The following is an 11423-nucleotide window of genomic DNA, read 5'->3' on the forward strand; positions in this document are numbered from 1 at the left end:
AAATTTGAAAAGCCAATGTTGGTATTTAAGAATAGGAAGCAGTAAAACGTGGTCAAACTAGCCAAAGCCAAATAATAATATCAAAGGAACAACTTATTTACAATAAGTTAACTTCAATTATTTTGTTTAAAGTATTCTTTAGAAAATGTTAAAAAAATACCAAATGTAAAAATAAAACTATCGCACGATAAACACTAACGCGTTGTCGGCTGTACGTATTTGTTTGTTTGCCTTGCAAAGATAAACAAAGTGACTAAAATACAAATTTATTTAATTATTACAAACAATAAACAAAATGCCATTGACTGCGGAAAGTGCCGCTCAACAGATTCAGGTAAAAAGGTGAACGATACTTATGGATATATGCTCCAAGTGCATGGCATTTACAGGATCGCCTGAAGGACATTCAACAACACATCCACATTGTGGACGAGGAGCGTCGGCGGGCAGAGAACTCCATTGCCAGTCTGGTACGATCTCTGCATGCCACCAATCAGAAGGTAAAACCCCTGCTCAAGGCTAGTTTAATGGAGGCGGCGCAGGAGGAGGCCACCATCCGTGCCGCGCTGGCCAAAATCCACGAGATTCGAAGCATTCGCAATGAGAGACGTATCCAAGGTACCCAGGTGTGTGATCGGATCTATAAGCAGGGCTTACTCTCACTTATTCCACAGCTCGCAACGCTGGAAACAAGGAGGCCATTCGACGGGGAGCCCTCATGAAAATGGTGCAACTCTCAGCTCAAACATTGCCTTTATTCGTTGGGAAACTAGGAGAACGAGCACCAGCTCTATGTGGAGCCATTCCCGCCGAGGGCAACTATGTGGCCAAGGTAAGCTTAACTATTTGTAAAAGCTGGTATAATGATCTAATCAATGGAATTTCACTAAATAGGTTGGCGATAATGTTGCCGCCTTAGCCAAGGGAATCGATGAGGAGGAGAACTGGATCCTGGCAGAAGTGGTGCAGTTCCTTCACCGTCAAAACAAATACGACGTGATTGACATTGACGAGGAGCAAAAGGATCGCCATGTGCTTAGCAAGCGAAAGGTCATCCCGCTGCCTCTGATGCGTGCAAATCCCGAAACCGATGGTCACGCCCTGTTCCCAAAGGACACAGTGGTAATGGCGCTATATCCACAGACCACCTGCTTCTACAAGGCCATTGTACACCGCCTGCCGCAGACCGCCACCGAGGATTACGAAGTGCTCTTTGAGGATTCCTCATACATGAATGGCTATGCCGAACCATTGCCGGTGGCCCAGCGCTATGTGATTGCATATCGACCCACGAAAAAGGGTGCAGGCAGTGGCAGCGGGAATCTCTCGTCAGCATAAAACTATGTATAGCAGTATTATTGTAGAATAATAAAAATGTAAACAGAAATTTGAATAATAGCTTTGCGGATCCAATTTAAAATGTATTTAGTTCACAATAGACTGGTTTCTGTCTAGGGTAAAAATAAAGTATTTTCCGCCTGGTATATTAATACCGTAAATACTTTTAGTATATTTGCGGAAGACGACTACATTGATTCACCGATAAAATAAACTTTAAAGTTTAAAGTAAAACAAAGGGGAAAAACAGACAAATAAGATGAGTGAAACGAGTTTAGCGACGCAGACCAATGGCACGACGGAAAATGGGAACTGCTTTGATATCCTAAAAGTGTCTACTCTATTCGAATCTAGCCTTTTGGAGGAGGATGACGTACAATTGGACGCCTACTTGGCAGCCTACGAGGAAATAATGAAGTAAACTGAAGTGATTATTATGAGTTTTTAGTGGGGCTCTATATGGCATTGGTTGCTTCTTAGGTTCTTCCAGCTGATGGGCAGTGTCTTCAGTTTTGTCAGCAGCGATGTGCGCAGCAAAATAGATATTCTATACGCCCTGAGAGCCAAGGACGCAGAGGAGAAGGAACACTTCAATACCTTCAAGACCATGCTGGAGTACGAAAAGGATGCACAGTTGCTGAATCAAAAGGGTTACGTATCCGGCAGTCGCACGCTGCTACGTCTTCATCGCGGTCTTGGTGAGCATAATGCGCATCTAACTGCCACAGTGGCTAATTGTTTGTGTTTCTTATCTAGACTTTGTCTACGAGTTTCTCAATCGGATCCAGGCGATACCCGACGACCAAAAGACTGTGGACGTGTGCAAGGCGGCCTACGATGACACCCTGGGCAAACATCACTCGTTCCTCATCCGCAAAGGAGCCCGCCTGGCTATGTACGCGATGCCCACTAGAGGAGATCTTCTTAAAAAAGTGTGCACCAATGTGGAGGCGGCCAAGGAGAATCTGCCTCTCATGCTGAAGCACATGAGAATCAACTACGATCGCACGGAAGAGCTCTACACGCTATACGACTTACACAGCCTGCCTTAGAGTCTATTATACATCTGGGGTATTCAAAAGATGTAATAGAGTGTTAAATACCCAGAGGGACACTACTTTTATAAGCTAGAAAAGATGCCTATAACATGATATTATAATAGTATAATATGATTTTGTACTGTATCTAACTCTCTATCGGATATGGCGGCTACCCCGGCCTAGTTTATGTAGCTGAAATTTTCTGTGTTGAATGTGTAACTGCAAGTATTCGTTTCCTAAGACGTAAGTTTAATTTTGCATTTGGAATTGCCTGCAATCGCTCATGTATCGCCTTGTCCACAGGCTGTGAAATATTTTCGAAATCCCCTGTATTTAACGCCATAAAAGCTTTAGTTATGAATGAAAACTTGTCTTATCTGGGTGTATTGAACTTGGGCAACCTGGACAAACATAGTTTCTCGTGTCAGTTCCTAAAATACCAGCATAATAAGCAGTCCAGATTAGATAAGCTTTTGGGGGAATGCTGCCTCATAAAAAACGCACTTCGGATACCAACGACTTGGGCTATCTGGATGTTATTATGGTCCAAAACAAAGGCCGCTAAAACTCCCCTATATCCCCAGAATCTGGTCAAGATATATGACTGCATTTGGGCTTAACGAGTTAAGTTTTGGAGCGCAAATTGCAGTAATGGCCGCCGTTTCAATTGCAGGCTAATTGGGCTATCGATTACGCCTTAGTCATTATCACTATGGATCACTATCAAAAAGCTAGGAACTCGCGAAAAACGTGTTAAGTTGGCCACTTTATCGCCGTTCGGACAAGCGTTGTGCCAAGTGCAAAACCGTAGAAGATGGTGGTTCTCCGGACAAATAATCAACAGACGTCACCGCTCCGTCTGGGAGTGCTGAAGTCGTTAAAAGCGCCTTCGCCCGCCCGTTTTGGCGCATATTGAATTCGTCAGGCGCTGCGATCAGATGGCACCATGGATGCTTCTAAGCAGTCGAGTCCAAAACGAGAGAGTAATCCCTTTATCAAGGCCAATATAATCTCTAAGTGGCTGTTCCTGTGAGTCGTCAACCTTTTTTTTTTTTATTGGTGAAAAGTGAAAATCTCTGCGGAAACGAGTCCAAGGTCATGGTCAATTAATGGATACTTTACAACTCGCGATAAGTTCCTAGTGGTAATCGCTGCCGGTAGTGCTAATAAACCATTTCTTCGGGTGTAAACCAGAAAAAGTTTGTGATCTATAAAGTGCCCAGGTGTCAGCTTCTGAATATCTATTTCAAAACTCATTGAGAGATAAAGGATATTTTGTAAAAGTGGTTTAACTACTAGTTCTGGTCATAAATCTCAAATGTATCAGAATCTTTTTCGGAATTTCGCAATATTGAATGACCATTGACTGTTGGGCAGTCACGTAGTAATGCCCTGGATCAGACATGTCATTTCCAAGGCGCCGACCATGCAGATACATTGATAAGATATTGAACTTATCACTTTCCCTCCTTCAGATGGATGCATAGTGTTTTCCGCAAGGGCAGGCGGGAGGAGTTGGACGCGAGTAAGCTGTACGAGCACCTGCCCAGTTTCGATAGTGAGTCCTTGACCAGGAAGCTCCAGCCACACTGGGAGCAGGAGTCCAAAAGGAAAAATCCCAGTCTTATGCGGCTGATCTTTAAGGTCTACGGATGGCAGTTTGTTCCCGTTTGCGTTCTATATTCTCTGCTGGAAATGGCTATTCAGTAAGTGCAGTAAGGTTCCTGTAATCCGTGGCGATCTTATCTGACTTTTTACTTCCGTTTCAATTATAGTTCCTTCCAGCCTTTGCTGCTCGGAGGATTGATCTCCTACTTTGCCTACGGCCAGTCGACGGTCACCAAGGAGAGCGCCTATCTGTACGCCATGGGCATTGTTCTCTGCTCGCTGGTCACCTCCTTGGTGTTTCATCCCTTTATGTTCTATGTGTTCGCGGTGGGAACGAGGGTCAGATTGGCCTGTGCCGGCCTGGTCTACCGGAAATGTCTGCGCGCCTCGGCGAGTAGTGGCGAAGGACTCGGAGCTCAGGCCATATCGGTGATGTCCATCGATCTCTCCCAGTTTGACTTGACTTTCTACTTCTTTCACGACCTGTGGAAGGGTCCGGTGGAGGCCTGCATCTTTGGCTACTTGATGACCCGCCAGGTGGGCTGGACATCCCTGATTGGGATTGCTTTCATAGTGATATTGATACCACTGCAAGCGTGGGCCGCCAAGGCTTCTGCAAATTTCGGCACCCAATCCGCGAAGCATCGGGATGCACGTGTAAAGCTCATGAACGAGATCATCAGTGCCATCCAGGTGATCAAGATGTATGCGTGGGAGAAGTCCTTTGGACGGCTGATTGCCGCAGTTAGGCAGTCGGAGGTAAAGGCCATTCGAGGATCCATGAGCATCTACGCCGCCCTGCAATGCACCAATATGATCTCCAAGATATCGCTCTTCCTGAGCCTGATCGCCTATGTGTATGTGGGTGATCTTGTGACGGCCAAGAAGGTGTTCATTCTGTCCTCCTATTACGGCCTACTCAATGATTCCCTGCTACACTACTGGCCAATGGCCATAACCACTTGGGCTCAGACCCTGGTAAGTGCGCGCCGAGTAGTGGAGTTCCTATTGGAAGTGGAGAAGCCTGCGGAGGAGTCCTGCTGCCGAGACAATCCTGGCTTGGAGTTGGATGGAGGAAAACCAAAACCGGCGCAGAGTGGCCGTCTCCACTGCGTGCAAAGTGAGACTAAATGCTTAAGTTTCCAAAAAGTCAGTGCAAGTTGGGATAAGCCGAGCATTAAGCAACCCAGGAAGCCACATATTAAGGGCATCTCCTTTCACATCAACGCCGGCAAGTTTGTGGGGATTGTGGGTAATGTGGGCTCCGGCAAGAGCACCCTTCTCCATGCCATTCTCGGTGAGATTGAGCTCATGCAGGGACGAGTGGAGGTTCACGGCAGGATTAGCTATGCCGCCCAGCAACCGTGGGTATTCCAGGGCAGCATCAGGGAGAATATCCTGTTTGTGGAGCAGTACAAGGAGAAGCGATATCGCGCAGTGGTTCATGCCTGCCAGCTGGACAGAGACCTGGAACTGCTGCCCCGCGGCGATGCCACTGTTGTGGGTGAGCGCGGAATCAGTTTGAGTGGTGGCCAAAAGGCCAGGATTGCGCTAGCCAGAGCTGTGTATCGCCAGGCGGATATCTACCTATTTGACGATCCACTGGCCGCCGTTGATGCCCAGGTGGGTAAGCTGCTGATGGACAAGTGCTTCCACCGACTGTTGGATGGCAAGATGCGCATTCTGGTCACTCATCATGTCCAGTTGCTCAAAAGCGTGGATCACCTGCTGCTGTTGGAGGGAGGAGAACTCACCCAGCAGGGAACCTATGAGGAACTGAAGGACGTGATCACCCATCATGCTGCTCTGGACCTGGAGGCCATCGAGGCGGACAAGCAGCAAGTGAAGCGTGTGCTCAGTCAGGTGGACAGGACGTCAAAGCAGCTAAGCAAGGGAGAAGACAACGATCCTGCCACTGACCAGGATGAGAATGGCAACGCAGAACAGCAACTTCAGGGTGCCGTAAGCTACGATACCTATAAGGCTTACTTTCGGGCTCTTGGGGCTCCGTTCCTGGTCTGGTTGGTGCTTTCGATGTTTGTCCTCGCCCGAGGATGCCAAGCGCTCATGGACATCTTTATCTCCCGATGGGCCACTTGGGAGGAGGATCGAGGGTATGATTCGGTGGATGACTATGAAGGCACGCGAACCAAAATGGTTATCTGGTATACGGTGCTCCTATTACTCACATTGGCCTTGTTCCTGCTGCGCACCTTTGGGTTCTTCTTTATGTGCCTCCGAATCTCACTGACATTGCACGACCAGCTCTATCATGGGATAATCCGCGCCTGGATGTACTTCTTCAATGCCAATCCATCTGGGAGAGTGCTCAATCGCTTTTCCAGCGACATCCAGAATGTAGATGTGAACCTGCCACAGGCAATGATGGATTCCCTTCAAGTATGTAGACCTAACTTAATCACTTCTTCATCTCTCTAAGACATTTTGTTTATCTTGCGTCCTAGTTCCTGGTGGATGTGGTGGCTGTGCTGGTGATCGTGGCCATTGCCAACTATTGGCTACTCATTCCAGCAGCCATTATGGTAATACTATTGTATTTCTGCCGTGCCCTCTATATAGGCGCCAGCCGAAGTCTAAAGAGGATTGAGAGCTTGAGTAGGTTTTAATCTATCAAAATAATGTATCCTTACTAACTTTAGTTTTTAATTCGTTCAGCACGTAGTCCCATCTACTCGCACACAAACCAAACCTTCCATGGCCACTCGACCATTAGGTCCATGGACGCCATGCCGCAGCTGGAGCAGACTTTCCATGGCCACCAAAACACGAACTCCTCAGCTCTTTTCCTCTATGTGAGCGCCAACAGAGCGTTTTCCTTCTGGACCGATCTCATTTGCGTGGTCTATATCCTGGCGGTGACCTTCAGCTTTCTGGTTATCAATCAGAGCTTCTACAGCGGCGACGTGGGTCTGGCCATCACCCAGTCCATGACATTGGTGATTATGTGTCAGTGGGGCATGCGTCAGACTGCCGAGATGGAGAACAATATGACCAGCGTGGAACGAGTGCTAGAGTACGCCCAGACGCCATCGGAGCCACCACTTGAAAGTCCGAAGAGTGTGAATCTTGCAGATGAATGGCCGCAGGCTGGTCACCTTCGGTTCCAGGATCTCCGCATGAGATACTCTCCAGGAGACGAGGATATCCTTAGAGGACTGAACTTTGAATCCCAGCCCATGGAGAAGATTGGAATTGTGGGACGCACTGGAGCGGGAAAATCGTCCATAATTCAGGCGCTATTCCGATTGGCTGTCAATGAGGGAACCATCGAGATCGATGGATTGGATATTGGTAAACTGGGTCTCCACGATCTGCGAAGTAGAATCTCGATTATCCCACAAGATCCAGTTCTGTTCTCTGGAACCTTGCGCTTCAATCTGGATCCATTTGATGAAAAAAGCGATGAGTCCCTGTGGAGTGCATTGGATGACGTGAAACTAAAGAAGCACGTTGCCTCATTGGAAGGAGGTCTCTCCTGTCGCATGCAGGACGGTGGCTCCAACTTCAGCATGGGCCAGAGGCAACTGGTCTGCTTGGCGAGAGCTATTCTCCGACAGAATCGAGTTCTGGTTATGGACGAAGCAACCGCAAATGTGGATACAGAGTAAGTGTTTAAGACTCTAGATTCAACAGTTTCGTAATTAACTCTTTATCTTGTAGAACTGATATCCTGATCCAAGAAACCATCCAGACCAAGTTCGCAGAGTGCACAGTTCTGACGATCGCACACAGATTGCACACTGTGATGGACAATGACAGTGTCCTGGTAATGGACGCTGGCCAGATTGTCGAATTCGGAGCACCTCATAAGCTCCTGCAGCGCAAGGATGGAGCCCTTCTCAAACTAGTCAATCAGAATGACGTGGCCACCGTTAAATTCCTCAAAAAGATTGCATCAGAGAGTTACTTGCGCCGCAACAAAAGAGACTCCTTGACCATAACAGAGGAATGAGCAGGGATCGCCACCGGAAGCGGGATTTAACTTAAGCATCGGCTTTCAGAAATTCTACTGCCTCGGAGAACAGTCAAATTCGGGTTTATTGGTACGAAAAGTGTACGATAAAGTGTATTTACATTGCGGTAGAATTACGCTAGTACTAATGATAGTTCGGCACTTAAAACGAGGAGACTCTGACACACGCGCGCACACACAAGATTACAACATAGATGTATATATATGTATGTAGGTAATATATCAAAACTGTAAACTTGATGGATAGCCTAGGATGATGGTAAACATTCCATTTAAAATAACATTAGGTATTGACATGTATGGGTAAAACTAGGATCAGAAAACACTCTGATATGCTCTCGAATGCAAAGAAAACGTTCATTATGTAAGCTATACAAATGCTATGCTATGTACAGAGAACGCCAGAAACAAAAATATATACGATCAAACCACATCCGCTTCGGCTTCCTCCTGCTATTCAATCCGAATACGATGCGATGCACGACGCAGTGCAGCGAATTCCTTGAAGACCAGTCGCCCCAGCAACACCATGGCAATAATGTCGGCGGCGATGAGCATGTGGAAGACATACTGCCATCCGGCTGTGGAGATAAGACCGGCAAGCAGTGGACCAACTGCCGCTCCGATTGAGCCAGTACCATCGATAATGGCCGTCACAGTGGCCAGGGCATTGGCATTGCCCTCCAAGGAGCTGTGTTGGCCAAGCTCTGCACTTACAGAGGTTGTAATCAGGGCATAGGGACCGTTCACAAAGATGCCGACTACAATCAAAAGCACTATGCTGATTGTCATCGACAATGCACCATATTGTTGATACATCAGCAGCTGAAAGGAATACATGTCCATTGTAGTAATGGTTTCTGTTTCTTGTCAAGGGCACTTACAATGGGGGAGGCAATGAACAACATGCCTGTGCAGACAGTGGCCGACATTCCGCTCACATCTGATAGATAGCCCGCAGCTATAGCTCCCAAAATACCACCCACATCGAAAAGCGTGGACAAATCAGCGGACAATTCTGGACCCAATGTGCCTGCATAAAACGAAATACATTACCGACTGTTTTGTATAGTTTTGTGGATACTTACTGGATTTTTGTATGTATAGTGGCAGCCAGTACATGAAGGTGTAGCTCACCAGCTTGGTAAAGAACAAACATAGTGAAAACTCAATCACACCGGGTATGAATAAAGCATCGACCAGGCTGATGGGACGTCCACGACCCCTTGGCACTGCCTCTGGTTGAGAACGTGGAAGGATTGGAGTACGCTCGGTGGGCGCCGATCTATAGTTGATTTCCTAAAATGAATACGACGAATTATTAAGCCATTTAACATCGAGAAGTGTTAAATAGCGCGAAATTTACACAAGCAAACTGGCAGACATAACAAGGAAGCCAAACATATAGTCGTGCACTTACAGTTTTCGAAGTGTCGTACCCAAAATTGATCACATACTAACGCCGTGCAAAGTAAGTTTTAGAAATCATAATTGCAACATAATGGGGAGACCGGGTGTAATGTACTTCGCATGCGGAACATCAATAAAAGCCTGAATCTGATACTTACGGCATCGTTGTGGCGCACCTGCTCCTCGTCATCCTGTTCCTCATCAGACTCGTTGGCCACGCGACGCTCCTGCTGCCCGGCTTGTGGGTAACAGCCCACAATCTCCGGCTGATCCACCAGGAAAAGGAAGAGTAAAAATCCAACGGCTGCAATGATGATGCCGGGTACCACAAATGATAGCGCCCAATCAGTTTCCACATAGTGCGCCGCAATAAGCGTGCCGAGAATGTTTCCAATGGACGTATGGCTGTTCCATATACCAAAGATCAGACCGCGTTTCGACTTTCCAAACCAACGACCCACTAGCGCCACCACACCTGGCCATCCAGTCGTCTGGAAGATGCCAGCGAATATTTGCACGATTATAAAATACCATAAACTATGGATATTGGAGGTGCGAGCAATGCCAAACATGTAGGTGAACACTCCGGTGAGGATCATGCCCATGGACAAGAAGTATCGCAGTGAAACGCGCTCCGCCACGAAGCCAGAAGCAAACATGGCGATAGCATAGGAGAAGAGGAAGGCCGAGTCCAGCATTCCAAAGAGGGTGGTGGCATCGGGAACATCTGTAAATGGGCAACTTGTTTATAGTGTTACGAATTAGAAAAGCTTGAGGGCAAACTCACCAAAGGGTGCATATCCACATTCCTGACCTGATGCAGCCAGCGCTGTGGAACAGTTTCCTTGAAGAACCGACTTAACCACAGAGATGGGTTTGCGGCACATGTGATAGCAGGCGTACGCCAGGAAAGTTAACACAAACACAGACATCTTGTAGCTGAAAGAGATATCATATTATATAAACTTAACAAATGATTCAACACTTATATACAATCGAATCTTTTCAAGAAAATTAAGACTTCAAATGTAGCCCCAATCTAGTTACAAGCTATCGCAAACTCACAGCAGATCTCTGCGGGCATGGAAGCGGGTGCATTGCCGGGACAGCTGCTGGACCGCCCGGATGCCGAACGGCACGTCGTTGTAGTTATTGCTCATCTTTCGCGTTCTGGCCAATCCCAGTGGAGCTCTCATCGACCGGCGCGGACGTTGGGCGAGGTGCAAGTGCTGCTCGTCCAGGTGGCTGGGTTTCCGAATCCGTTTCGGTTGCGAATAAGGCCAGCTACCTGAAAGAACAATGATCAACAGGTAGGCGGTGAGTGATTTGGTGACTCAGTTCGAGATACATTTTCCCTCTGAAGGGGTGGGAGGTGCAGGTACTGCGGAGTGGGTCGCGGTTTCTGCTGAGGTCGCGGAATCGAGTGCGGATACAATATCCGAACTTATCACCATATGTTTCTGCTCTGAAGTTTTCTTGTTTACGTCGTCGTTACGCTCAAACAATGAAGCTTCGTATCGCAGTCGTCAAACGAAATGCGTTTCCGCTGGCTTTGCTATTCTGCTGCGTTGGCGAAAACTGTCCAACTTAGCTAGTGTTTTTTTGTGCGAGATAAGAAACCGCACGTTTTTTATCTCAAAGAACGCCGATCGTTTTCTTTTTTATACCGATATCACAGGTGTCTCAGGTTCATAAGGTGTTTATTTACTTTTTTGTCACTTGTCCTCATCAATTTACAGAGTATTTCACAGTCGACGCGTGTCGGATATCTAAGTGCTTTGTTTGTTGTCGCCCCCAAAATCAAATTCTTGTGGAATCTAACAGATTGCTTGGGATTGAACAGTGCGACATTGAAAAACAGCTCTTGGCACTTAATATTACCGTTAAACACACACTAAACAGCTGCAGTAAACATTACTCCGTCGGAAAAATAACAAAATAGAGGTGGAGAAACATCGATTGCATCTCGCGACTATCGATATTGGCTGGCAGTGTGAACGTGGCTGCCACGTTGTGTATATTTTAGTATGTTT

General features: G+C 47.0%; 4 protein-coding genes across 5 annotated transcripts; 3 read left to right on the forward strand and 1 right to left on the reverse strand.

The window, feature by feature from the left end:
• The first annotated feature begins 176 nt into the window (after positions 1 to 176).
• Positions 177 to 1420, forward strand: LOC6530653 (SAGA-associated factor 29). Its single transcript, XM_002091515.4, has 4 exons — positions 177 to 334; positions 390 to 618; positions 675 to 832; positions 895 to 1420. The coding sequence occupies exons 1-4, from the start codon at positions 296 to 298 to the stop codon at positions 1336 to 1338; spliced, it is 870 nt and encodes a 289-aa protein (XP_002091551.1). The 5' UTR covers positions 177 to 295; the 3' UTR covers positions 1339 to 1420.
• A 101-nt stretch (positions 1421 to 1521) lies between these two features.
• Positions 1522 to 2745, forward strand: LOC6530654 (ceramide-1-phosphate transfer protein). The gene is made up of 3 exons (XM_002091516.4): positions 1522 to 1755; positions 1819 to 2036; positions 2095 to 2745. Exons 1-3 carry the CDS (start codon positions 1598 to 1600, stop codon positions 2388 to 2390), a joined length of 672 nt encoding a protein of 223 aa, XP_002091552.1. The 5' UTR covers positions 1522 to 1597; the 3' UTR covers positions 2391 to 2745.
• Positions 2746 to 2875: 130 nt separating this feature from the next.
• On the forward strand, positions 2876 to 8413 carry LOC6530655 (probable multidrug resistance-associated protein lethal(2)03659). The gene is made up of 6 exons (XM_002091517.3): positions 2876 to 3407; positions 3854 to 4084; positions 4154 to 6386; positions 6452 to 6602; positions 6663 to 7611; positions 7668 to 8413. The coding sequence occupies exons 1-6, from the start codon at positions 3325 to 3327 to the stop codon at positions 7957 to 7959; spliced, it is 3939 nt and encodes a 1312-aa protein (XP_002091553.1). The 5' UTR covers positions 2876 to 3324; the 3' UTR covers positions 7960 to 8413.
• On the reverse strand, positions 8003 to 11383 carry LOC6530656 (glucose-6-phosphate exchanger SLC37A2). 2 transcript variants are annotated; one of them, XM_015196386.3, is made up of 7 exons: positions 11272 to 11383; positions 10456 to 10678; positions 10178 to 10329; positions 9549 to 10117; positions 9069 to 9279; positions 8865 to 9013; positions 8003 to 8805 (listed from the first exon to the last, which is right to left on the reverse strand). In XM_015196386.3, exons 2-7 carry the CDS (start codon positions 10584 to 10586, stop codon positions 8434 to 8436), a joined length of 1584 nt encoding a protein of 527 aa, XP_015051872.1. In that variant the 5' UTR covers positions 10587 to 10678; positions 11272 to 11383; the 3' UTR covers positions 8003 to 8433. The 2 variants fall into 2 exon arrangements, with proteins under 2 accessions (XP_015051872.1, XP_002091554.2); XM_002091518.4 differs by lacking the exon at positions 11272 to 11383 and adding an exon at positions 11099 to 11258.
• Positions 11384 to 11423: the final 40 nt, after the last annotated feature.

The sequence above is a fragment of the Drosophila yakuba genome, chromosome 2R, assembly GCF_016746365.2.
Source record: "Drosophila yakuba strain Tai18E2 chromosome 2R, Prin_Dyak_Tai18E2_2.1, whole genome shotgun sequence".
Taxonomy (NCBI): domain Eukaryota; kingdom Metazoa; phylum Arthropoda; class Insecta; order Diptera; family Drosophilidae; genus Drosophila; species Drosophila yakuba.